This window comes from Onychomys torridus, chromosome 3 (assembly GCF_903995425.1).
Source record: "Onychomys torridus chromosome 3, mOncTor1.1, whole genome shotgun sequence".
Lineage (NCBI taxonomy): Eukaryota > Metazoa > Chordata > Mammalia > Rodentia > Cricetidae > Onychomys > Onychomys torridus.
In genome coordinates, this window is record NC_050445.1 from 14,960,212 (window position 1) to 14,987,313 (window position 27,102).

Consider the following 27,102-nt stretch of genomic DNA (forward strand, 5'->3'; position numbering starts at 1 on the left):
CTTAAAGTACACACACATGAAAGTTTTATATTTAATTTAAAAAATACACTTCTCATTCAATCAATGAAAAATGCACATACAGTTTAATCATTTAATCCCATAATTGTGCTTTGCATTTTCATTTTTCTTGCATGTGTAAGTTTGTATACATCAGAGAAATACATGTCAATTACTATTACAGCAGCAGCAGAATGGAGGCAACTTTCCACTGCACATTCCAGGTTCTGGACTGGAGTTTGTTCCCCCAGGCCTGTGCACTGGCAATGTGAAGGTGATGGAAACTGTCAAAGCTGGCTTAACATAATCCTTAAGCAATACTTGGCAGTTCTTGAGAAAGGGTTGTTATGAGAGAGAGAGAGAGAGAGAGAGAGAGAGAGAGAGAGAGAGAGAGTTGTATATGCACACATGTGCACACATGCACAGAGGACAGAGCAGGATGTCCAGTGTATTGATTTATCATTCGATGCCTTATTCCTTTGAGAGAGGTTCTTTTACCGAATCTGGGCCTGGTCTAGTAGCCAGCAAGCCTCAGCTCTTCTCTTTTCCCTGTCCTTCACAGCCCTGAGGTTCCAGATGCATGCAGTGATGCCAGCTTTTCATGTGGGTGCTGAGGATTGGAACATGTGAACTTACCCATGTAGCCATCTTCCCAACTACCATAATAGGGGGCTTTGATGTTTCTACACAAAACTTAAGAGTCTGTAACCACCTTTGAAGATGCTACAGGAATCTTTGATAGTTCACTTATGCTTAACTTTGTAATTTTTAAACCTCAGATCTTCAACATCCACTTAAAATTATGAAAATATCATAATTTTGAATAAAATAACAGTGCTAAGTTTAACCTTGATTTTTAGTCAAATGTTTAAAGTTTTCAAAATGGGAGCAAATATTGAAATGTATAATTTACTGTGATTGGACACTGTATGGTTAACAAAGTCTAATGCTAAAGTTCTACCCACATCTAAGAACAACACTTGCTCTGAGTTATTAGAGGGGTAGTTTTTGGTTAATCTTTGCAAAACTTCACATACCATGTACTCCAAATAGGTATGATGAAACCTATTCAATATTTGATACAATTTCTACTTCCAAAGCAATTCTACTGACTATATTTATAAAATGTTATAAGACTTACTCAAGAATGCTAACGATTTCTCATTCATTTCATAAATAGCCTTTGCAAATTCAACTGTCAGGGTCTTCCGCTTCTTAGGATTCTGCATCATGAGACATTCCGGGAGCAAAAGAAAAATCAATAGAGCATCTTGATGTAGAGAATGATATGGAAGAGCTTTGAGCAGATTATCCTCGAGACATGTGGCTATCTGTGGTCAAAAGGGGACAAAGAATAAGGATGAGATTATAGAAGACACAGTACTGTGAATGAATACAAGTTACAACTGCAGGTTTCATTACACTATCTTCGAATTAGAGTTCATTTAAGTCCTTCTGGAGCCTATTGATAAAACGCCATTAACTCTTTTTTTTTTTTTAGCTGAGGATCGAACCCAGGGCCTTGCACTTGCTAGGCAAGCGCTCTACCACTGAGCTAAACCCCCACCCCACCATCAACTCTTAAACATTCCATGTACCTTTGAGGTAGTACTCACTTGAGCCATCTGCCCATTTTATTTTAGGGTACATAAAGGAAATAAAGTGAAATCACATGTAAATGAACACACACAATAAATAGTTGGTTTGAAACTAATGCAAAGCCCTGCCCCCCAAGAAACAATTCTGCAAGCTAGTCATAATGGCACACATGTGGAGTCCATCACTCAGAAGGCTGAGAGGAGGGATCACTTGAACTCACAAACTCAAAACCAGTTTAGATGAGGGCTTGCCTATTGTGCACAAAGCCCTGGCTTTGACCCACAGCACCATGTAAACAAGGTATGGTTGTTCAACACTCAGCGACAGGGGGAAAGGATCAGATGTTCAAGGTCACCCTAAAGATATGGAGGCCAGTCTATGATATGGAGATCATGTCTCAATAAGGGGAAAAAAAAAGAAAGGGGAAGAGAAGGCTGTTACCCTCTCTCACACACAGACATATACAAAATCCACTTTTGTCTTTATTTTTTTCATAGCCAACATAGCTCTGAATTGTTCTTTATTTCATTCAGAGATAGACTTTGAAGATACACCATATATAAAAGAAATAACAATAGGAATAATTGGAGATTTGATGGTGGTGGTTTGTATTTGTTTTGGAAAACTAATGTATCTTTCTGTGTATGTCAGGGTGGCCTGGAACCCTGGAGCCCTTGAGTGTCTTGCCTGATTAAGCCTCTAAAATGCTAGCATGTTTGAGGCCACTATGCCTATCGGTATGGTCGTCTTTATATTTGTTTGGATATTAATTGAGTATGGATCATGTGCCAAGTGGTCACATGTGAATCATTCTAATAATTGTGCAAAGTCACTTTTGCTTTTTTTTTCCCTGTTTTTTCTTCCTACAGATGGAGAGGAAGAGACTCAATCAAAAGACAATAGCTTGTCTTCCTTTCTCCTGTGCCACAGATTGTCTGTGTCTCCCCAAAATTCATATATTGAAATCCTACCCTTCAATGCAGTGAAGAATTAAGACAAAGAATTTTGTTAATGGTTAGGTCATAAAAATAGAGTCCTCATTAATGAGATTAGTGGTTCTGTAAGTAAAACCCTTAGCCCTTTCTTTCTATGACATAAAAACACAATAAAGACACAGTCTTCTATTGATTTCCCCCTTATCAGATACTGGTTATGTTGGTAGCTTAATCTCAGGGCTTCCAAATATTCCAGCTCCAAAACTATAAAAAGTCAATATTCTTTGTTTATAAGACACCCATACTACAGTATGTTGTGGCAGTCCCAATATACCAAGACATCCTGATAGCTGTCTATTGCTAATTTGCAGCTTCCTGTACTCACAACCTAATGAAGTTTCCTTTCTACACAGCCCAGAACCACAGACTTTAAAGAAAAGCTAAAATCATAGGTAAAGGAAATGTTATCCAAAGAAGAGAAGGGATGAATCAGTAGCAGAGATTCATCAAAAATACATCCAGGATTCATCTCAAAACAGACAGTGGTCTTTTTAAACTACTCACCAGCAGGTATCCTGCTTCCCCAACCACTGCTCTTTTCATGTGCTTGCTAGATAGAAGCTTTATGTCTCAGTGTTACTCTCCTCATATTGAAAACAAGAAGACTACATCCATCATGCATTTAATGGGTTTTTTTAAAAAGGTTTATTTATTTATTATGTATACAGCATGTTTTGCCTGCAGGCCAGAAGAGGGTGCCAGATCTCATTACAGATGGTTGTGAGCCACCATGTGGGTGCTGGGAATTGAACTCAGGACCTCTGGAAGAGCAATCTGTGCGCTTAACCACTGAGCCATCTCTCCAGCCCCTGCATTTAATGGTTTAAAAAGAAATAAATACACCATCTATCACAATGTCTGGACTGTAGTACCTTCATAATGGAGACTCGCCCTTGTCCAGCCCCATTCACAGGTCCTTGCCACCTACCTCACACCAAAACTAAGCTGCTATTATATTATTCCTATAATAAGTGTGATTGTGCTGGATCTCGAGTAAACCAAATAAATAGTGGCTGTTACCATGGAAGAAATCCATTTCACTGCTGTTAACCTCTTGAAGACATTCCTTGCCATATTTAAGTCCACATCAATGAAATTCTCCTCTCCAGTATCTCTATAAACACAAACAGATGAAAAAAAGGACATTTTAAAACATCGTATGATGTTATTTGGCTTTTTATCTTACCATGCACAAAATATTAACTTTATTTAAAGCTTGATTCTTTTAAAAATAATAGATTAGAGTGACACAGAAAGGTATAGACGTGTTCTTGTTAAAAATGATGCCAGGCGGTGGTGGCGCACGACTTTAATCCCTGCACTCAGAAGGCAAAGCCAGGCAGATCTCTATGAGTTTGAGGCCAGCCTGGTCTACAGAGTGAGATCCAGGATAGGCTCCAAAACTACACAGAGAAACCCTGTCTAGGAAAACAAAAACAACAACAACAACAACAACAAAAAACCAACAGCTTATTATCTCTATGCCAATAACATCAAGTGTGGACTGCAATTTTAGCAGGATTTTATTTTATTTCCTTTTACTTTATTTTATTTTATGATAATAGGACTGAGCCCAGGGCCTCTGACTGAGAGCCTTACACATAGTAAATCATACTCTGCCACAAAGTTACAACCTGATCCCTAGCAAGATCTTATATACTACATCTAAGACGCCATCAACCCTGACAGTCAGTCTATTCCACAGGCTGTTACTCTGACCAGGCTGGTCTTGAACTTGTGATCTTCCCACCTCAGTTTCCAAGTGCTGGGATTACAGGTATACACCACCATATGTCTAGCTGCCATTTCTACTTAAGCTTTATATTTCCATGGTTACATTAGAGGTGGAGTAATGTGATAATAGTGGTTTTACTATTGCCAGAGACCTTGTCAGCACAGAGATTTGATAGTTCATTTTAGAAACTTTTTGAAAGATGCATTAACTCACTAATGGAAAACATTAACATACAGCTTGTGCTAATGGTCTATAAGAAAGCAGATTGAGTAAGCTAGGGGGAGCAAGCCAGTAGGCAGCACTCTACTGCGGCCTCTGCATCGGTTCCTGCCTCCAGGTTCCTGCCCTGCTTGGGTTTCTGTCCTGATTTCCCTTAATGATGAACAGTGATTTGGAAGCGTAAGCCAAAGAAACCCTTTCCTCCCCAAGTTGCTTTTGGTCATGTTATTTCAACACAGCAGTAGTAACCCTAATTAAGATACACACAAAGGAAGAAAAAAGAATCAAGGAATTGCTGAGGTGTGTGTAGGATCAATGAGTGAGGGTGAAGGCAGTGTCACCAGGGGGTGTTGACACAACAGGGACTCCACCATCTTCTGAACCCATGAGTCAACTTAAGCAAGCTCACAGGAGAAGCACAAGATCTATCTACATGAAGAAGTAGCAGGCCAAATTAGACAGCAGCAACAGAGCAGCAGTGCTCAGTCTCCAGAGGAGACAGAGAGAGTCTAAGACCCTTAACATTGCTTGTCTCCAAGATCCTTCTTTATACACCAAGGTGCCATCTTGTGGGATTCACAGAAATGAGAGATGGAAGACCCAAGTACTGAGCAGTAAAAGAATTATTTAAACTATTAGGTAATGTTAGCACTTGGGAGGCTGGAAGCAGAGGAATCATATGTTCAGGGTCCTCCTCACCTACACAACAAGATCAAGGTCAGCTGGACTACATGAGTACTACATGGACTACTAAGTCTGTCTTAAAAATCCAAATCAAGCACCAGACGGCAGTGGTGCATGCCTTTAATCCCAGCATGGGCAGAACCAGGAGGATCTCTGTGAGTTCGAGGCGAGCCTGGTCTACAGAGCGAGATCCAGGACACCATAATAACACAGAGAAACCCTGTCTTGAAAAACAAAAAACAAACAAAAAATCCAAATCAAATGATCTAACCAACTCTCAGAATCAGACCTACTGTTAAACCAAATAAGAGAGAAATTAGATTTTCCTCTAAAGCGACATGTGAAAAAAAAAATGAACAGGATCTCATTTATTTATTGATCACACTCAGCAGTAACTGTAATATGAACTCCTGGTTTGTAAGTCATAAAGCAACATCAGGCATGACTGGTCAGCTGTAGATATAAATAGCCTGAATAAAAGGACCATTCCCTCCAAAAAGAGCACAGAGCAAAGAACATGGAGGAGGCAGTTTACAAAATGAAAGAATTGTTGATGTTGCACTCTGGGTGCTGACAAAATGAACACTCAACCTGATTCTGTAATTTTCATTTTAAATACCATACCCACCCCCAGTATTTTAAATAAAGGTAATTCCCATTGACATTTTACCTTTTCTTCAAAAAACTTGCAGTCAAACAAGCAGCAGATGAAAATATCTTCTCAATTTCTCTGCAAAGATAATAACAAAGGCCAAGTCACAGCCAGGCAGTGTCCAATATTCTGACATTGTGAGGGAACATTGTTATATACATGGTACTCAACCTGTGGGTCCCGACCTGTATGGGATTGAATAACCCTTTCACAAGGGTCACCTAAGACCATCAGAAATATTAGATATCTACATTATGATTCATAATGTAGATATTTATAATTATCAAAATTACAGCTATGATGTAGCAAAGAAAATAATTTTATGGTGGGGGGGTCACTATAACATGAGGAACTGTATTAAAGGTTGCAGCATTAGGAAGGTTGAGAACCACTGCCATATACAAATCTGCTGGGTAGTATTTATAGCTAGACTAGGATTTATGTGACCTGTGGGTTTCAGGTTAGCTATACATATAGCCTCTTTTATTTTATGTCTGAACAAATAATAATTAATAATGAATAAAGGTTCATTATTAGTATCTAGATTATGAGTATACTACTTGTGGTTATTACTACCGAGTCTCACCAAAACTCTTCATGGCTGCTTTTCCAGGCATTTGAATAAAACCCATCACTTTGAAGATTTGACACCCATCACTAAATTCTGAAATGCTAGTGAGGCAACTATGAGGATCTGAAAACAATACAACTTACTGTTCAGTTTCATTCTTACATCTGCCTTACATAGAGAGGTATGTGGGGTTTACGTGCTCCCTGTAGCTCTTAAGCATATTAAATAAAAGATTAATTGCTATAAACATCAATAACTGATCCAACCAAGAGGTAGTAAAAGAGAATCCCACTCAAAATGTAAAGTCTGTCACAACCAAGCCAAAACTTCTTTCTCACAGCTAGGACAATGTAATCAGCATTTGAGAAACATGGGAGTGGATTTTTATAAGTCATCAAGCTGGGTCACCTTTTGGCTTCTCCACACTCTTTATTTCTTTTCGCTGCTATCCATTTCTCTGCCAGCGACTGGTTGACTCGGTTAATTTCTGGCAGGATTTTCATGGAAACACTTGTGGACTTAGTATGCTTCAAGAAAGAAAACAAAGGTAAAAAAGATGACCAGAGAAATGCACACACATTGAGTCACAATCAATAAAGCACCTGGCACACTCAAGTTCTGCCTTCTTGGGCAAGTGTTTGGTGGGTTGAGCTTTGGCGTCAGGTTGGCCTGAGTATTTGGCTTTCTGACTTGGGCCATTTTGCTTGGTCTGCATTTTAAAAAGTGTAATAACACAGAAAACTAGAGACTGAAATGGGTGGTTATAAATGAAAATTCATCGTACCATTATTCACATGGCCACAAGATAGAAATAACACATGCCAATCAACAGGTAAATGCATTTTCAATACGATACATATATAACATGCAATGAAATATTATTTAGCATTGGAAAAACCGATACACTACTATAAGATGGGTGTATCCTAAAATTTGCTAAGTGAAATAAATCAAATAAAAACAGAAAGCATTATATGATTCCACTTGTCTAAAGGATGTCCATATGCCAACTTACAGAAAGAAATCAGAATGTGTCTAGGACTGAGGAGGTGGGGAACGAGGAATTGTTGTTTAATAGATATCAGGTATAGACGAATTTCTAAATTGTCTTAATAAATAAAAACTCAGAGCTAGAAATTTGGGTTAAAGCCCGAGACAAAGATCAGAGGAATAGGACAAACCACGAGCTATCCTCACCTCACCAACTCCACAGCTTCCAAAGACAGCTTCTTCCTGTATACTCACTCACGTTTATATGCCTGTTCTGTTCTGTTCTCTCATTGGCTCTCTTAGCCCAATTACATCACTTCCTCTTCCTACACAGCTCAGTCACTTTCTGTCTGTCTATACAGACATTCAGGCCTCTGTGGTTGGTACTGGGATTAAAGGCATGTGTCACCACACTTGACTCTGTTCCCTAGTGTGGCCTTGAACACACAGAGATTCTCCTGCTAAGGGCTTGTGCTTCCGCTGCCTGACTTCTTTGTTTACTTATAATGGCTAGCCTTTTTCCATTGATCTCCAGGCTAGCTTTGGTTACTAAAGCACAAATAAAATATCACCATAATCAGGTGTCTGTTTGAGGTGGTTAAAGGTTTGAGAGGCAGTGACAGTAGTTGATGGCACTATGCGCACAATTAATGTCATAGAATACTGTAGGCAATGTGTTTTAAATGGTAACATATATACTACATATACACATCTTATATGTAATATAAGATAAGGCCTCATACAGCCCAGACTGGCATGAAACTTGAGGTCTTCCTACCTCAGCTTCCCGAATGCTGGGTGCTTGGTGTGTTATAAATATTTAAAACAATAAAAATTAAAGTGGCTGGACATAGTGGCACATGCCTTTCTTCCTTGCACTCGGGAGGCTGCTGTAAGAGGATCCTAGTTACAGGTTAGACTAGATATACAGAGAGAGCTTGTCTGAAAGATGAAAAGAAGAGAGTGACATTAATGGTTTGCTGTAAAGAATACCTCCATCTCTGAGGGGTTGGGGATTTAGCTCAGTGGTGGAGTGCTTGCCTAGCAAGCACAAGGCCCTGGGGGGTTCGATCCTCAGCTCAGAAAAAAAAAAAAAAAAAAGAATGCCTCCATCTCTACTGAACTTGTCATGAATGGCAAAATTCTATACCACTTTTTTTTTTCAAGAATCAAAGAAAATCCTCTTGAAAAACATGTGTAACCACCATGCTTCAAGTCCTCCACCCCTTACTGGTGATGGGATCTGAGCCAGGACCTTAGTCACACAAGCAGAAGGGCCACTGAGCCACACTTCCACACCCTACCTGAGTTCCTTGATCTAAATCCTGGTGACTTTGTAGTTTATCAATACTAAGATTTATGTTCTCTTACATCCAAAGATCACAGTACAAAGTGCTGCCCCCTACTGGCACTTATGTGTCATTTATTTTCTTTGAAGTCCTTCGTTTCTCTGTATGCATGACATCAGACTATGGCCTCTGTTCCCCTTCCTTGAAAACTTAATAAGCAGGTGTCCCTTTTGAGTTCACCCCTGCCCCTGTCATGCTTCCTGTCCTCATTCTTGGTAACTTCAAAGTTGATGAACACAATCTATCTTTTACTCCAGTGTCTCAGTTCCCAATCTTATCTCCACTCCTGTCTCTCCTCATTTTAGCTCTTCATGACCCGGAGAAGGTTTCTAAACTGAAACGATTGACACCTGAGATTAGATAATTCTTTGTTGTGAAGGATCCTATACATAGTAAGATTTAATCCTTACTATTCCCAGACCCTACCCACTAGATACCAGTAGCGGCCACTGTCAATGTACCAACCTAAAATGTCTGAATACACCTCTGAATGATTGTTAGGATGCAAATAGCACTTCACTGAAAAGCACCACTTTCCTTCCCGGACATAAACTGGATGTTATCATTAGAAATTGCTCCATTTTAAGCATCAGTTTGAAAGTCTTTCTGACCATCACATACCACGTTCTTGATTCATTTCCTTTTGAGCGAGGCTCCCAGTGCAGCATTCTTTCATGTACTCAGATCTCAGACCCGCAATCACCATCTTACTCTTCTTCAACTAGCTGAGCGCCTAGACTTCCCACAACTCTTTCTGCCTCCCTATTGTACAGCAAAATTCCAGTTGCCATTACGTTCAAGTCTGGATTACTCCAAAGTCAATTCCACATGTCTAACACCACTGAAGATGACTTCACAGCATGCTGAACCACCACATTCAGTCACAAATTTCAAATGGACATTCCCAAAGACAGTCTGTCTGTCTGTCTCTCTGCCTCTCTCTTTCTCTCTCTGACTACTGCACATCTCCCTTTGCCTTTACTCACATGCCCCTGCTTCTCTCACACTCACATTAGCTTTGGTCATCAACCAATAACTAATCACCAGCTCACCCCCATCTACAGTCACACGGACTATATCACTGCTCAGACATCTCAATTCTACACTTATCAAAGTTTTAGTCAACTCGACATAAAGCTTAGGGAATCTCAATTGAATTGACTCTATCAGATTGGCCTGTGTTTTTTGTGTCTAGAGCATTTTCTTGACTAATAATTGATGTGGGAGGGCCCAGCTCCCACTGTGAGTGGTGCCATGCCCAACGGGAGAGCCTGGGAGGTACAAGAAAGGTAGCAGAGCAAGCCAGTAAGCAGTGTTCTTCCATGGTCTCTACTTCAGTTCCTGTCTCCGAGTCCTGCCTTGAGTTCCTACCCTGACTTCCCTTCACGATGGACTGTAAGCTGTAAGGCAATTCAACCCTTTTGTTTCCTGTTTGCTTTCGGTCACAGTGTTTTATCACGGTGACAGAGAAACAAACTGATACTGCACTGGACTCCATTTTCTCCCTCCTGCTCTGGGACACTTTCAGTGAATCGTGAGAAGCCCTCCTGTGATCTTCTAATTTACTTTACTGTCAGAATGCCTCAGTTGTCACAAACCTTCCTCTCCTCCTCTTGTCTTGACCCCAGGCAGGTTTCTCAATTTCTGTTAAAACAACACAATCTTCCCCTCCTAAAGGAAAATTACACTTGGTGCCCCTCTGACCAGACTTTTGTGCTGTTGCTTCTCTGGATAAGGCACCTCCTGGATCTCATGGATCACGGAAACCACTCTTTTATGACTTCTTTGTTCCCCCTCCGTATTCCAAGCTTTAGCCCACAGCCTGGTTCTGTACTCCTTTCCCCCTTCTGTTTCAGGCATCGCCCTGTCCCATCTTCTCTCTCTTCTTTTGGCCTGAGCCTTCCCCTCCCTGCCCCCATCCATCTCCCATCCCCACTTTGGGATCAAATCCAGGGCTTTTGCATGTTAGGCAAGTATTCTCCCATGGAACCACATCCCCAGCTCCCTGTTCAGTTTTTGAGACAAGGTCTTGTTAAATTGCCCACCATTCTAACATTCAAAACCATTCTAGCAGAAGAGTACATTTAGTAAGAAATCTGAAAACATGAATAATACACCGTTTCAAACACTAGCCTGAAATTTAGGGAATGGTGGGTATAGCTTAGGGGAGAATGCTTGCCTAGCATATACAAGGCTCTGGGTTTGGTTCCCCAGTGCCAGAAAAAGAAATAATTCCTGAAATCTAGAGGAAATAATAAGTTTAAAAAGAAATAATACATACTGATACCTGATGAGTTGTCACAAAGTTGGCATGTGCTCCAGCAAAAATGTCTTTGACTTGAACATCCATGAGGTCTAAAAAAAGTAAAACAGACATGTTCAGAGTTTTACCTGGGGAAAAAATCAATCTATATAAGTCAAATTTATTCACTTATTGGAAATTTACACTCTCCTAATTTTTTATTACAAATAGCCTAACAATTTAATTTTGACCACAGAAAATGCTATTTATTCATTTATTCACTCAATAAACCTTTTAGTTGTCTAGGCATTTGCATAATGAACCGGGGTTGGCATGCTCAGGTGTTTGCTTAAATATATCAAAGCATGTTGTTAAGATAATTAAGTAACCAACTTAATGTCTTCTTTTGTATTGGTTAAGTCTTTAGAGATGATTACCTATTACTGCATGGAAAAAATGCAGCGGTTTAAAATAACAGAGCTAAGAACCATAAGCATAGTTCAGTGGGATCTTGTGGAAGAAAGCTAAGTGGTATGTCCCCTTCAGTCAATCAGCCATGAGCTAGTGGGAGCACTCATACCTTCTGCAGAGAGCAGGCAGGTGATGTCAGAGTTCTCTGCTGAGACCTCCTGATGAGTTGGGCTGCTTGTGGGACTTGGTCCATGGCCTAAAGATACCACCTGACCAGTGGGGTCAACGTATGCAATGGTGTGATAACTACAACATAAAATACGATACAATGATAATATGATATTCTGAAGAACCGGACTCTCATGATTTCAAAGAAAAACAAAATGACAGACTTATCTTCGACATGCAGCCAACTGTCTCATTACTGTGTTAGTGTTGCAGTGAACTAGGTGAATCACTAAACAGGTGTCATTAACTTATAGTAATATTCAAAATAGCACTAGTGATGAGGATTTACTATGGATCCTACCATGTGTCTTTTTTGTTTTTTGTTTTAAAACCGACTCTTATGTAGACGAGGCTTGCAACTATCTCACAGGATAATCTTCACTTTCTGAACCTTCTGCCTTTAACCTCTCTAGTGCTGGACTCAGAAGCATAGTTCACCACCATTACACCTGGTACCACTACCATCACATCTAGTGTATGTGGTTGTAGGAATCTACTCCAGGACCTGGTGAGTGCTAATGAAGGGGTTAAACTCTCCCACTCTCACGACTGAATTTAGGTTTCAGTTCTCTGAGAGAGGCAAAACAAGTGTCTCTCACAACAAAGGGCCATTTATCCACAACATCTTTGCATTCTGAGATAGGGAAAGAGCACATACAAGACCTTAGTCAGCCCCACAATATCTCAAGGGCAAAACCTGCAACCCACTTCTGAGTCACATCAGACTTGCCCAAGCTTGGGCAAGTATGTCCAAAAATGGTCAGACTAAACTTCAGCCAATTAAAAGCACACTAATGTAACTGCTGCTTGCTTAACCAATTATGTTTGAGATGACCAACTGCTCCTGAAACTCCCCTAACTGCTTGAAAGAACCTGTATGCCTTTGTTCATGGTCGCCATTTTGTACAAGTGGCTGACCCCACAAATGCTGCCTGTTTCTTCAGAGTAGACGTTCTTTGCTTTTTGCATACTATTTGAGTTTGGGGTCCGTGTTTTCTCAGACCCTTACTCTACTGGCAAGCACTCTACCAGCTGAGCTACACAGCGTGTATTTCATGCATTTATTCTTAATTTTTGAAACAGCACACAGGATAGTAGGCTACATTGATGCTCCCAGTCGATTTCTTCTGTTGATCCTCTTCGCCCTGTTTGCTCACAGCTCTCTGTGTCCCTCCTCCCTTCCCTTCCACCCCTGGTGCACCCCTTCTGCCTTCATGTCACATGGAGTCCACTGCCCTCCTTTCTCAACATGTCTTTCCTCCCCCTTTGGTTCCCTTTATAGTTTCATGACCTATCACGCCTTCACCCACATACATATACCAGACAAACAGTAAAAGCTAAGCTATACATGAGAGAACATTGTCTTTCTGAGTCTGAGTCACTTCTCTTAATATGGTAATTTCCAGATCTATTCACTTTCCTGAAAATTTCATTTTCCATTCTTCTTGATAGCGAGGAAAATCCCACTGTGCATGTTCATCACATATTCATTATCCATCATCTATCAAGAGACATCTAGGCTGACATTCCTTGCTTTTGTGAATAGTGTGCAAGTATTTGTGGTAAGATATAGAGTCCTTTGGATGTGTACCCAAGAGTGCTACAGCTGGGTCAAATGACAATTCTACTTTTAAGTGTTTGAGAAATCTCTGGACTAGTTTCCATGGTGACGGCCCCAGTTTACACTCCCACCAGCGCTGGATTTTTTTCCACCCTCGCCAAGACTCCTGGTGCTTTTTGCCTTGGTGACAGCCATTCTGACACTGGTGAGGTGGAGTCTCAATGGCTACAGAAGTTAAATATGTTTACAGGACATTTGTGTGGCCTATTGTGAGAACTACGCACTCATTTCATGGCCCCTTTACTAGCAGTTTGGGGTTGTTTCTGTGTGCTAGATCATAGCCCTCTGTCTGAAGTAGCTGGCAAGGATTTTCTCCCGTTCTGTAGGCTGGCTGTTCACTCTGCTGGTAGATTCCCTTGCTTTACATAAGCTTTCAAATGCCACGCAATTCAAGTTGTTAATTCCTGGAGCTACTTCTGTTCTATTGGAGTCCTGCTCCTCAGAAAGTTCTACCACGCCTGTCTTGAAGGATTTTCCTCTTGCCCCCTCTAGCACTTTCAGGGGTTCAGGCTTCAAATTAAGGTCTGTAATCCATTAGAGTTGACTTTTTACTTTTCTGTGTATCTGTATGTGTATGATGTCCATGCATGTAGGTATGCATGCCCACATGAGTGTGGGCAAATATACTTGTGTGTCTCTGGGGGCCTCAGGCTGATGTCAGGGATCTTCCTCCATCACTTTTATTATAGCTGTATCTGTGCAAATTTATTTCTGAGTCCCATATTCTATTCCATGTGTTCTAAATTCAAGCACTTTACTTTTTAATGTACTGGGTTAGATATACAAATACTCAAAATCCCCTCATAATGAGGTTATATAGAACACTGAATATATGCAAATACTCATCATGTTCTGCATGCTTGAGATTAATTTCTCTTACCTACTTAAGCTGGCAAACACTACCACCTTTGCTACTTAACTCTCTCCTACCCTCTACTCATAGTAAGGTGGTCTGTAGATACTAAACTTCTAATAATTATTTGTTACATAATAACTAATAGAATTGAAATTTTTAAATAAAAATGTATTTGAAAGAAGTAAATTTTCAAGAAACAATGCTTTATTAAAAGTGTAGCCACATGTTTTTGGGTTTCTAAGTAATAAACTTAATAGTTTCTATTCAAACTTTTTAAAAAGGCTCAATACCTTCCACACTCTATCTTAGAAACATGGCCACCAATTCCTTCCACGAGTTGTGGGCCTCTTCTCTCACTCCTGGGCCTGTGCTGTGGCTGCCCAGAGTTATTGTCTCCAAATGTAAACACTTGTCCATCCTGTTGAGAAATAAGGAGTCAGATTAATTTCATGTTTCGAGATATATGTATTTATGAATTTCCAAAAAACTTACCCCAAATCATTTTGTTACTCCAAAAAGTATTTATAAATTGATTTATGGGATTTTCTTTAAAAGTATGCACTTTGAAGATCTTAAAAATATATTACATACTTAAAATTGCTAAGAGAGGTGGCTAGAAAGATGGCTGGGCACTTAGGAGCATGTACTGCTCTTGCAGAGGACCAGAGCTTGACTCCTTCCACCAAGGCAGACAGCTCACCACCACCTGGAGCTCTAGCTCCAGGGAATCAAAAAATCTAAATCCTCTTGCCCTTGTACACATGTATACACACACATACATACATACATACATACATACATACATACATACATACGCACACATACATACATACACACACACACATACACACACACACACATACACACACACATACATACACACACACACACACATACACACACACACACACACACACAGAGTTTTAGCTTTCTCTTGTCTACTAAGATCAATATAATTCAAACAACTGAGGTTTCCTAATTTAAGTCATTGTTTTCAAACAAGTAATAAAAATAATAAAATAATTTGGTGAACCAGGAATGTAGTTTAAGTGATAGAGCACTTATGCAGCATTCCTAAGGTCCTTTTAATCCATTGAAGATAGTAGTAGTTAATAATAATAATAAAATTATTATAATTTATATATAATTTAATTATATATAAAATAAAAATAATAAAAGTAAAAAAATCATTTGGTATATAAACTCTTTTTCTGGCACCAAAAATCAACTCCAACAACAAGGCAAGCATTCTACCATTGATACTCTACCTGGTCCTGCAGAGTACAGTTTTTAAACAAGCATTTAAATTACAGAAATCATTTTCAAGTCTGTTCCTTATGCTGATGAGAAGAATCTGGCCCACTGGAATAAAGTGAAGAGCCAGGAGAAGAGGCAGAGGAAAAGTCTAATGAAACTGGCTTGTCATTGTATCAACAAGAAATATAACAAAGAGTGTTCTTGTCTGTGGAGTGGATTATCGAAAATGATAAAACCAATTTTTCTGTAGACCTACATTGACAGTGAATAATGACTTAAAAGATTAGCTGCTACATTAGCTTCTACTACAGTACCTTGAACTATTTCCTGACTTATACTTACTTCAGTTTTCCACTTTAGACATTTGTACATTAAATAGGTATGTTTTGATACTGAAATCCATCTTATGTCCTATTTGAACATTTGTGTTTTTAAATTGATAAACTTAAAATCCTAATTTCCAGGAGCTGGAAAGATGGCTCAGTAGTTAAGAACAGTATCCACAAAGAGCCTAACAACTGTATGTAATCACAGTTCCAGGGCTTCTGCGCCCTCTTCTGGCCTCCATGAACACTGTGTGCGTGTGGTGCTCAGCCATACATGCAGACGAAACATTCATATCCACAAAATAAATCTTTAAGACAAAACATAATTTCTAATATAGCGCTATTAGGAGGTGGAAGAGAGCCTTTGGTAGATGATTCAGTCATGAGGGTAAAACCTTCATTAATGAAATTATACTCTTTAAAAAAGAAGACTCAAGAGAGAACACCCTGACCCCTCCCACTGCGGGAGAACACAGAAACTGTCATCTAGGAATCAGAAGGTCACCCATCATTATGTGTAAGTCTGCTGGCACCTTGATCTTGGATACCCCAGCTTCTAGAGCTGTGAGAAGTATGCCTATAAGCTCTCCAATTCATAGGGTTTTGTGACAGCAACCTGGACACACTAAGATCAAACAATACACAGCACACATATCTTTTTCATAGTTCTGTGATGTCTAAAAAGGAGAAGCACATTCTGGATTACCTGGGTAAGTACTGCAGTGTGCTCATAACCACAACTAATATAAATCACACCCAGCTTCTTCAGGGCCCCAATTGAATGAGGCTTGTGGATTTGCAATGCTGAAAGAAAGAATAGAAGAAAAAGACTCAGAGGCAGGTTTGTTCGTTTGAGACCAGCTTGTGCTCTGGTGTGGTGATATTTTATTTGTGCTGAACTGTGGTGATATTTTATTTCTGCTTTAATAAAGCTTGCCTGGAGATCAAAGGGAAAAGGCCAGCTAGTTTCAGTAAACAAGAAGTCAGGCAGCACATACCCTTAATCCTATCATTTAGCAGGCAGGGTCTCTGTGTGTTGAAGGCCATATTAGAGAACATAGCCATGTGTGGTGACACACGCCTTTAATCCCAGTACCAATCATAGAGACCTGGAGGTCTGTACAGACAGACAGTGACAAGGGAGTGAGGTAGTTTGGCTGAGATAGCCAAAGAGAGGGCAGAACAGCAAGGCAATAAAGGCGTGGGTAGACAGGAAGTGACTTGCATTTGGAAGCTGCAGAGTTGGTGAGGTAAGGTTGGGGGGTGGCTCTCCCTATTTCCCTGATCTCTCTAAGGCTTTCACCCCTATATTCAGCTCTGTGTTTTTATTTAATAAGACCATTTAGAAATGTTTCTATACTCTGGAGTGTGTGTGTGGGGAGGAGGGGTATCTCAGAATTTCCTTTATATTTTTATAACTTTTGTAATCTCTTGCATTTCTGTCTTATAACTCAACATAATTTTTAAAGTGAACATTCAGAAGTTTAGGAAGAAAAAATTATGATTTGAGGGGGGAAAATCTGCACTTTCATACTTATTTCTGGAAGCCCTTAGCCTTCTAGAACATATAAAGCAATTAACCTAGAGTATAGCAAGCTCTCAACATGTTATCATAATTTGTATTCATCTCTGATGCATAGCAGTGCATCATAGTGACGCAGAGAATAAGAGAACTTACCTTCAAAGTGTTAGATGGGATGCAAGTACCCTCCAAAGTACTGGCACAGAGTAGGTGCTGATATATATTAGCCAAATGCAAAGAGATGATCAGAGGAGAATGGAGTTCTTAGAGAAGACTTTTTTTTTTTTTTTTGGTTTTTTGAGACAGGGCTTCTCTGTGTAGCTTTGCGCCTTTCCTGGATCTCACTCTGTAGCCCAGGCTGGCCTCAGAGATCTGCCTGGCTCTGCCTCCTAAGTGCTGGGATTAAAGGCTTGCTCTACCACCGCCCAGTGGAGAAGACTTCTTAATGACTTGTATTTTAGAGGGACAGTTTGGGGAGACTTGTTTTTTATCTTAGCACAGAAACTAGTCATGTGATCATCGATTCCCATATCCATAACAATGGCTGAAGCCTGACTGTCACTCACAGACATTCTGATCTACTGGGACTGGAGCTCAACCTGGGCATCGAGAGCTTCAAAGGTAGACCAATGGTTTATATCCCAAGCTCAGAGCTTTGTAAATATGATAGGATGCTTGGCAAAGGGACAATAAGGAAGCCAGTAGAGTTAAAAATGCTCATCAACTCACCTTATAGTAGGGAGGTTAGCCTGGATGATCTAGGTGGGCCCAATGTCATTGCTTTAACTGAGGAAACTCAAGGCAAAAGAGCCAGTTTCCCAATAACACTATTTAAGAAAGACTTAATCTGCCACCACAGGCTTTGAAGACACAAGGAATATCCTAGTCATGCTAGAGTGCTATAGAAGCTGGAAAAGGTAAGAAAGTGGATTCTCACCCAGAACCTTCAGGAAGCAAGGCAACCCTGCTGGCCTAGACCGAGTAACAGATTCCTGACTCTAGATACAAAGTGCATCGCTTTAAGTTGCTAAAACTTTTGTGATATTATTCCAGAAACAATAGGAAACTGAGACAGCTTCCCAGGTAATGCTAACGAGACAGTGTGGAAACCACTGTGATGTGCCCTATCATCACAGTGGCTAGTCTTCCAGCCGCAATGGAATATCAATTTGTTGTAAGGACAAAACTAGTTTCTTACCTTCCATTTTTTTCCCACTGAGGGCCAGCTGCCCAACACTGTTGCTTCCCCAGCCAAAGGAAGTCCGCGTGAGAGAGAGAGCAAAGCTGTGATTGCCACCTGCAGCCACGTGAGCCAGGGGGATTCCCTCCAGCTCCTTCACCTTCTGTGGGCTGGCTTGGGACGGGAAATTCTTCCCCAGGCCCAGCTGACCTTGACTGTTACTTCCCCATGAAAACACTTGGCCATCTATGAAACAAAGAACATTTAAGAATTGTACACCTACGAGATTACCAAAATAGTAAAAAACTATCAAACCCAATTCCACACTTCTTTTTCAGTGTTATGGAGGTATATTTGACAAAAGAAACATATATATTTGAAATGTTGAGGTAAGATTCTAATATGCATACACACTCTAAAACAAATGCCAGAATTAGCTGATTAAATTGCCTCACACAGGGATTTTGCTGCTGTTGTTTTCAAATTCTGCTTGCAGGGTTGGAGTGTATAGTTCTAGAGCATGCTCAGACTAAGCCAGGTCTTGGGTTCAATGGCCAGTTCCAAGAAAATAAGCAAACAAGAGTGTGGAACAAAACAAAACCCTGCATTCTTAGTAAATGCCAAGTCTATAAAGCAATATTGTTAATATTATGGGACAACGAGTTTCCAGACCTTGTACATCATACTCATGAGTTTGTAGCCTCTGAACACTCCATTTCCCTTACCTGTACACTCCTGGCAACCACCACTCTACTCTGTTTCTATGAGTCCAGTTTTCTTTGATTTTACATGAAAGTGAGGTAGTTAGTATTTGTCTATTTATGTTTGGCTTAGGTTATTACTATAATAGCCTACAAGTTTACCCATCGTGTTGCAAATACACGATTTTCTCCTACTCTCTGTATTGTACTTAGTTCTACAAACCTTCAAAAGTAAAACAAGGATAAAGAAGGAAACAGGACTGAATTTTTCTGGTGAAAGGCAAGGCATATATGTCAACAAATTCATATTCAGGAGCCCCTTCAAAACAGTGTCTATTATTTTCCCTTGCAAAGGCAACTGTGTTCTTACTGCTTTTCTGCCACCAAATACTTGGTGTTGTCCTTGACTTGTGTTTTTTATATGATTCAAAATAGAAAATCCTAAGCTCCCACCTGCGGCTGCCAAATCTACACAAAATACAACCTTTTCTCGTCTCTCAATTGTTACCATTTTAGCCAAGTCCCCATGGGAAATTACAGTAGCCTCAAACTGGTATCCCACATTTCCCCCTTGCTCCTAACAGTCTTTCTGGCAAAGATGGCCAAAGTGAACTTTTAAACATTTAAGTTCAATCCCCAATTCAGGCCACTCTGCAGCTGCCTGCCAGAGATCCTGGCACCCCACCCCACCCCACCCCACTCCCAGCCACCCTTCTCTTTGAGGCTCACCAGATAACAGGTTCATTTCCACCAAGGACCTTCTAACCTGTCCATGTGATGATACAGGTAACCCTTCTGCATGCTTTGGCATGACTCTTCCTGACTCTGGTCACCCCGTGTGGACTGGGATGGATCCATTCTCCAGACCAAGCCCAGTGCACACATCTCATACTAGAGCCCAGCCTCACAGCCTGCTGTGTCCACATCAGAACCACAACTGACAAAACAAGTCTGCCTACCCTTGTCTTCTTGCAAAAACAATGTGAAAGATCAAGACAGCATATACCAAACCCCCAAACCCACCAGTCCCATAGAAATGCTCTTCAGTGAGAAGTACCACATGGGCACTGAGGTACAGAACCTAAAAAAGAACAACATAAATTTCATCAAAGAGTTCAAGGAGTTAAAAAAAAAAAAGATGGGGTTGGGGATTTAGCAAGGGCAAGGCCCTGGGTTTGGTCCTCAGCTCTGGCAGTAAATAAATAAATAAATAAATAAATAAATAAATAAATAAAATAAAATAAAATAAAATAAAAGACACAGTTTGGTGAACTTAGAGAATAAACGCCTGTTCGATGTTGAAGACAAAGCAGACAAGAGTGAAATGACAAAGACACTACAGAATTTGAGATCCAAATTGAATAAAAACATAGAAATAATGAAGAGAACTCAAACTGAATGGGGACAGAAATAAAACAACAAACGAACCTCAATAACCCATTCAGAAAACTCAGAGGAAAGGCTGGCAAGCAGACGTGATCAGGCAAAAGATGGAATATCAAAATGAAAAGTAGGAGAATGAGACAGCACAGGCAAAGAATGTGAAGCATATTTTAAAACACAGGAAAAGAACAGGCATGGATTGTGGGAAAGATGAAAAGACCAAATCTTGGGACTAAGGCACAGATAAAGGAGACAATTCCCAGGTGAAGGTCACAGGTCAGAACTTCAGCTTGGTCACAGAAGGAAACAGCCCCCGAACTAAGGAAAGACCTACTCAGAAACACAAGAAACGCACAGAATATCAGATAGACGAGACCAGAAAAGACAGTTCTCATAGCATACAATAGTTAAAACAGTAAGATATACAGAAGAAAGAAAGTGTTTTGAAATTTGCAAGAGAGAAAAACAAGTAAAGGAAAACCCATCATAATAACTGTTTGTTGGGAACCAAAAATTGGATAGCTGCGCCTTGACTTTTCTTGCTTGGATGATCTGGCATAACTGCACCCATTGATTTGCAAAACAATCATTCCTGGAAAAACCACAAAGTATGCTTTTAGATTAAATTTCCTGGAGTATGTTTGATTGATCAGTTGTTCAAGCACTGGACCAAAGAGACCTCTCCCTACCCTTTTCTAATTTATTGATCAGTTGCTTAAGCACTGGACCGAAGAGACCTCGTCCTGAACCCTTTTCTAACAATTTTTTTATCTCCCTCCCTTCCCCTCATATCCACCAGTATATAAGCTTGCTTTACTTTGCAATAAATGAGACCTTGACGTGACTCAGACTGTCTCTGTCTTTCTTTATGCGCCTGGTCTCCTTCCTCTCTCGCCCCCATTGGTCTTTCAGGTGGTGCCTCCTCGGGTCCGACCTAATAACCTGGCCTGCAGGACGGGTCAACTGCTGATTTCTCAATTGAAACTCTGAAAGCCAGAAGAACTTGGAGCAATGTATCAAAGTCCTAAAAGACCACAAATGCCAAACTATGTCTGTACCCAGTGAAACTATTAGCCATATCTGAAGTAGAAAGAAAAACTTTCTGTGACCCAAACATGCTAAAAGAATTCATATGTAGAAAATCAGACCTGCAAAGAATACTGGGGGAAATACTTCAGACTGAAGACAGGAATAAGCACAGCTAAGAGACTGGAGAAAGAAAAAAAATGAAGGTACAATTACTAAAACACAAACCTAAGAACACAGACAACCGAAAAGGAGAACAAGACCACAATCAACACACACCTTTAAAAAATAAATTTCAGTATTAATGGACTTGATCGTCTAATTAAAAGACAGAGGCTGGATTTAAAAAAACAAAAATCCATATTTCTGTTAACTATAAGAAAATAATCTTAGCTTTAAGGAAAAGAACCACTCAAAAGTGAGAAGATACAAAAAAAATATTCCCAACAAATGGGACCAGGAAGCAAGCAAGCATTGTCATCCTAATATCTGACAAAATAGACTTCAAACTGGAACTAATCGAAGAGATGGTTAAGACTCAAAATAAACAAATTAGAATTCTACCATTCATTCTAATCAAGGGAACAGTTAACTGATAAAACATTAGAATCCTAAACATACAGGGACCAAACTCTAGTGCACACAACTTCATAGCAACTACAGGATCAGAATTACAGAAACAGATTAACACCAACCCAATAATAGCAGATGATGTTAACACCCTACTTTCTCTAAGTATAGAAAGGCTATATGGAGAAAAAAATACACAAAGAAACATCAAAATTTCATGACATCATACTTCAAATGAACCTAACAGATATCTTCAGAATATTCCTTCCAACACAAAAGAATATACATTCCACTCAGCAGCCCATGGAAACTCCTATAAGATAGACCATGCACTGGGACACAAAAAATTAGTTTGAAAAGTGTCGTGACAGAACTTGACACTTAGTGTGCTCATTAAGAGAAAGAATGAGCAAGGATGGAGGCTGATGTGTGTAATGCCCTACTCTATGCTGTAAACAGCCCTCAAGACACACTATGTACATTCTCTCATTGAATTTTCTTACACAACTTGTAAGTCGGGCATCAATATTCCTACAGATGAGAAGGAGATAAGGCTCAGCAGTTAAAGAAGTTAATGATAAGACATTGCCGAAAGAATGTGAAAATACTACATGTCATTTCAAGGGAATCAGCATACGCTAACTGGAAATATGTCACTGTCACCGTGGTGACAGAATTATTTTAAGCAAGGCAACTGAGAATCAGCAGGTGTGAGAAGAACCCCCTCTCTCCTTGTACAAGACAAGATATAATGTTTTCTGTGAAAAATTACAGGGAGAAGAGAGCAACTTTCAGCCCTGAATTAAAGAGTTGGCTCTGAGAAAAATTTGCACGAACAAATCTTACTAACCTCCCGTATCTTCAGTTATTTTCCTCAGGCAAATTTTAACCATTTCCCTGCCACTTATCACCCACTGGACCCCAAATCTCCTTCCTTTGTGAAAGCGTTGTGCAAGTCCCCGATCTAAGGCTTTCTTTTACTTCATTTCTTTTCTGTGAATTCTCTCTCCCACACCAAAATATTAGTAACGCCGGAGTGCCTTTTTCTCTGTTAGTCATCTGTTCATTTAATTTGAAGCCTCCAGACACTGCACAAAGCAGTTTTATCCCCCAATATACTCCATCAAGAAACCTGAGCTGAGGATGAGGACGATGAAGTTTGGAAAAGATCAGTAAGAAAACATCCGGCTCTGAGTCAACATCTCAACTTTTCTTTCATCTAAAGTTTCAGTTTGCTGATGCGGACAAGACTTTCAGCATAAAGGCAGTGCTGAAGTTGGCTGTTCATGTGAAAAGGAGCTCCCGTACTGTGGTGAGATGCCAGCTACTTTAAAAAAGAACAAAGATATTTGAAAAAAAAAAAAAAAAAAAAAAAAAAAAAAAACACCATACCTGATGAAACCTGCAGTTAAAAAGTTCTAAATGCGGGGTTGGGGATTTAGCTCAGCTCAGTGGTAGAGCTCTTGCCTAGCAAGCGCAAGGCCCTGGGTTCGATACTCAGCTCCACATTAAAAAGAAAAAAAACAAAAACAAAAAAAGTTCTAAAGGCAGCTGGGTGTGGTGGTGCAAGCCTTTAACCCCAGCATATGGTGGGAGGTTTAGACAGGAGGATCTCTGTGAGTTCAAGGCCAGCCTGGTCTATAGAACAAGTTCCTGGACAGCCAGAGCTACACAGAGAATCCTGGTCTTGAAAACAAAGAAAGAAAGAAAGAAAGAAAGAAAGAAAGAAAGAAAGAAAGAAAGAAAGAAAGAAAGAAAGAAAGAAAAAATAGTCCTATTGCATTAAAATGAAACCTGGTGGATTAAAAATCCATGGTTATAATTTATATTAAAAAATATTTTCTAGTGGCATTCAGAAGTCTCCAAGGTATTCTTACCTTCTGATAATGCCAAGGAGTGGTAGTGTCCACAGGAAACTTGGATTATTTTTATGCCAGCCAGAGCTTTTATTTTCCTATAATTAAAAAAAACCCACAAAGATCCATTAAACCTTGTTTATGATGAATTATCAAAGAAATTACAGACATTTAAAAGTATTCTAGAAAATACCTCCGAGCTCAGGGCACAACTTTATTTTCTTGTTCTTTTGTAATGCCATTCTCTCTAAGTGTCAAGTGTTTTCTCCTTCCTTCTTTTTATGGTTTTAGCTACTTAGAGACATGGCTTCACACCCAGCCTCCAGGAACTCCAGAGCACCACTGTTCTCTTGTAAAGACGGAGTAGCGTTGGGTTCTCTCACTTATTCGGCCCCTCTCATATCTCTTCATCAGGCCATACAGAATCTCCTGTCCCACACTGACCCTGCTAATGCCGCTTTCGTGGCAGTATTCTCCCTGGACAGTGTAGGGCCAGCAGCAATCTTATACATCTAACCATGTGCATCACTAAACAACAAGGCATCTGGCTCCCTAAGGAGCTCTACACTCCTTCCTAATCGAAGCATCAGTTGTTCTGTGGTGTGTGTGTGTGTGTGTGTGTGTGTGTGTGTGTGTGTGATTTAGGATCTATAAGGTAAGAAAGAATAGATCTAGCTGGTCTCTGACTCTGACTGAGGATGACCTTGAACACCTGTCTCTATCGGTGGAAGAGAATGGCTTTAGGCTTTCTCATCACAGTTTCATTCTTTGAATATTTGTGAGATAACACAGAGTGTGGTTAATGTGAGAGGTACTGCTTTTGTCAGATCCAAGTTAATCAAGTGAGGTTTCTTTCTGAGTCCTTGGTATCTTGAAATAGTTGTTGTTGGTTTTTATTTACTGTAGGAGTCCAAGTGCATTTGCATATGTATATCACAATAAATAAAATTAGGACTCAAGAATCACATATCATTTCATTCTTACTTTCTCCTTCAAGGGCTCTAATTAATCAACTGGTTCTACAAATGATTTCCTGACCACTTCTCTCACCACATTTTAACCCTTGAGGCTAGGGATACCTTCGTCATAGTCATCTTTGTGTCCTGGTATTTGAATACCTAGCACTCGAAATCACTGGAAAAGAGAGTGAATTAAAATACTCACATAGGCGTTAAATTTATTCCCTTAAATTCTCCGATCCCCAGCTGCCCTTCAGAACCTGCTCCCCATGCAAAGACCCTTCCTTTGTGGCAGACAGCCATGGAGTGCTCCTTCCCACAGCTCACGAGGTCAATGTGCAGAGAATCCAACGCCTGAATTAGTTCTTTGGGAACAAAAACAAATAGAAAACCCTCATAAGATTATAAGCTTCTAAGAGTTTAAAACAGTAGTTGCCTTCAAAAACGAAGAGTTTACCCAGAATCTTTGTCTCCTTCAATGTCTGTTAAACCAAAGTCTAAAGTCCTTACTAAACATTGGGAGGAAGCAATCCAATATGATCACAACATATGTGTGGAAACCCAGCTGTGTTATACTGACTACATGGACACACCTTGGTTGGCAAGGCTTGGTCACTTTGAGTTCCTATGTAAGCAAACTGAAACTCAGCTGAAGATGATAGCCACAGCCCAGGGAAACGAAACTGAAACGTGCCCGGCACCCCTACACAGAGAATAGAAGCTGCCCAACTAACTTTTACCAGGTTCTGAGCACTTTAACCAAGAGCATTATTTTGTCTTTCTCCCTTAAGCTCTGGGCAAATTTCTGGCTGGAATCTGCTCATACCCCTCAGTGCAGCCCAAGCCCTTACACTCTGGTGCTGGTCTCTTCATGAGTGACAAAATGCTCCAATTAATGCTTTAGGTTATTGATGTACACAGCTTATCTTTTTCTTTCTTTCTGCTTCTTTTGTGCTCTGTTCTGTTTTTGCAGTACTAGGGTTTGACCCTAGGGTCTCATTCATGTCTGGAAAGCGCTCTATCACTATTTCTTGATGGTTCCACACAATTTATTACCCAGTAAAGTCCCAACCACCTTTCTTTTGATAAATAGAATACACAAGTTCCTGAATCTAAGCACCTCTTTGAATTTCATTTACTTTTTGTGAATTCCTATGCACACAAATTATTCTCTAGGTAAAAGATTACTAAGATTGCGTGCTGTTTTATTGCCTGTTAATTTCTTTTTTCCTGTTAAATTTGCAGTTTCCAGGAACTGCATCTAAAAGGACAGAGGACTAGTTTCCATTTTCCACCCAGTTCTTCAAATTACTCTAAACACATAATCAAACATGGTCAAGGCCTGGCAATATAGTATAGCCCAATGGTAGAGTCATTGCCTAGCATGTAAAATGACAAAAGACAAACAAAAAGACAAACTAGAACTTTAGTTAGATCCATACTTACAAGACTATGAATCAGTATCATATATAAAAACCCCTAATAGGTTAGTATGTTTTGGTAAAAGCACACCTTGTTTAAATACAAACTCAATACTTTACAACGACAGGGTTCTCTAAGGATCAACTACATACACAGAAAATAAGACAGGCAGAAACTATGCCCTGCCATTACAGCTGCCTCTTGGTGTGATTACATTTGGCCTCTTTTGAAAAATATTGTATTGTTTTTACTTATTTGTATGCGTGTGTGCGTCACTATGTGCGTGTGTGTGTGTGTGTGTGTGTGTGTGTGTGTGTGCGCGCGCGCGCGCGCGCGCGTGCTGGTGCCCACGGAGGCATCAGATCCCCTGGAACTGGAATTACAAGGTGATTGTAAACTACCCCAAAGGGGCTAGGAACCGAACTCTTCAGCATTGAGCCATCTCTCCAGGTCCTACAGGTGGTTTCTTTTCTAGGCTCTTACAACAGCCTTAATGCGCAAAAGGTACTATTATACTTTTGTTTAAAATTAGGAGAAAAGATGCCCCAGGGGATTGCTAAACTAGTTAGAGGTGCGCAATCCACTCGGTTTGGAAGACAGACCTCCCCAGCAAAGTCTAGAAAGTCAAGGGGGAGGGACCTAATTTCTGTCTAGAGGAACGCAGTTCTGATTAGCTCTCAGTTTCTCAAGGAAGAGGAATTGGAAACCGAAACAAAAAGCAAACGAACTCTAGAGCTCCGGGGAAACGAAA

The 27,102-nt window shown here is 40.1% G+C and overlaps 1 protein-coding gene across 3 annotated transcripts in view; it reads right to left on the minus strand.

Annotated features, from left to right (window-relative positions):
• Positions 1–27,102, minus strand: part of Herc6 (HECT and RLD domain containing E3 ubiquitin protein ligase family member 6) — a 52,371-nt gene that overhangs the window by 24,896 nt on the left and 373 nt on the right. For 2 of the 3 annotated variants that reach the window (XM_036182820.1, XM_036182817.1), the window contains exons 2-12: positions 25,135–25,294; positions 23,992–24,068; positions 18,453–18,680; positions 16,439–16,536; positions 14,440–14,567; positions 11,614–11,750; positions 11,073–11,146; positions 6,861–6,979; positions 5,900–5,959; positions 3,612–3,705; positions 1,139–1,328 (exon numbers count right to left, since the gene is read on the minus strand). In XM_036182820.1, the coding sequence (XP_036038713.1) occupies positions 1,139–1,328; positions 3,612–3,705; positions 5,900–5,959; positions 6,861–6,979; positions 11,073–11,146; positions 11,614–11,750; positions 14,440–14,567; positions 16,439–16,536; positions 18,453–18,680; positions 23,992–24,068; positions 25,135–25,294 (1,365 nt within the window). The remainder of the gene's footprint in view (positions 1–1,138; positions 1,329–3,611; positions 3,706–5,899; positions 5,960–6,860; positions 6,980–11,072; positions 11,147–11,613; positions 11,751–14,439; positions 14,568–16,438; positions 16,537–18,452; positions 18,681–23,991; positions 24,069–25,134; positions 25,295–27,102) is intronic. The other variant, XM_036182818.1, reaches the window with a different exon arrangement.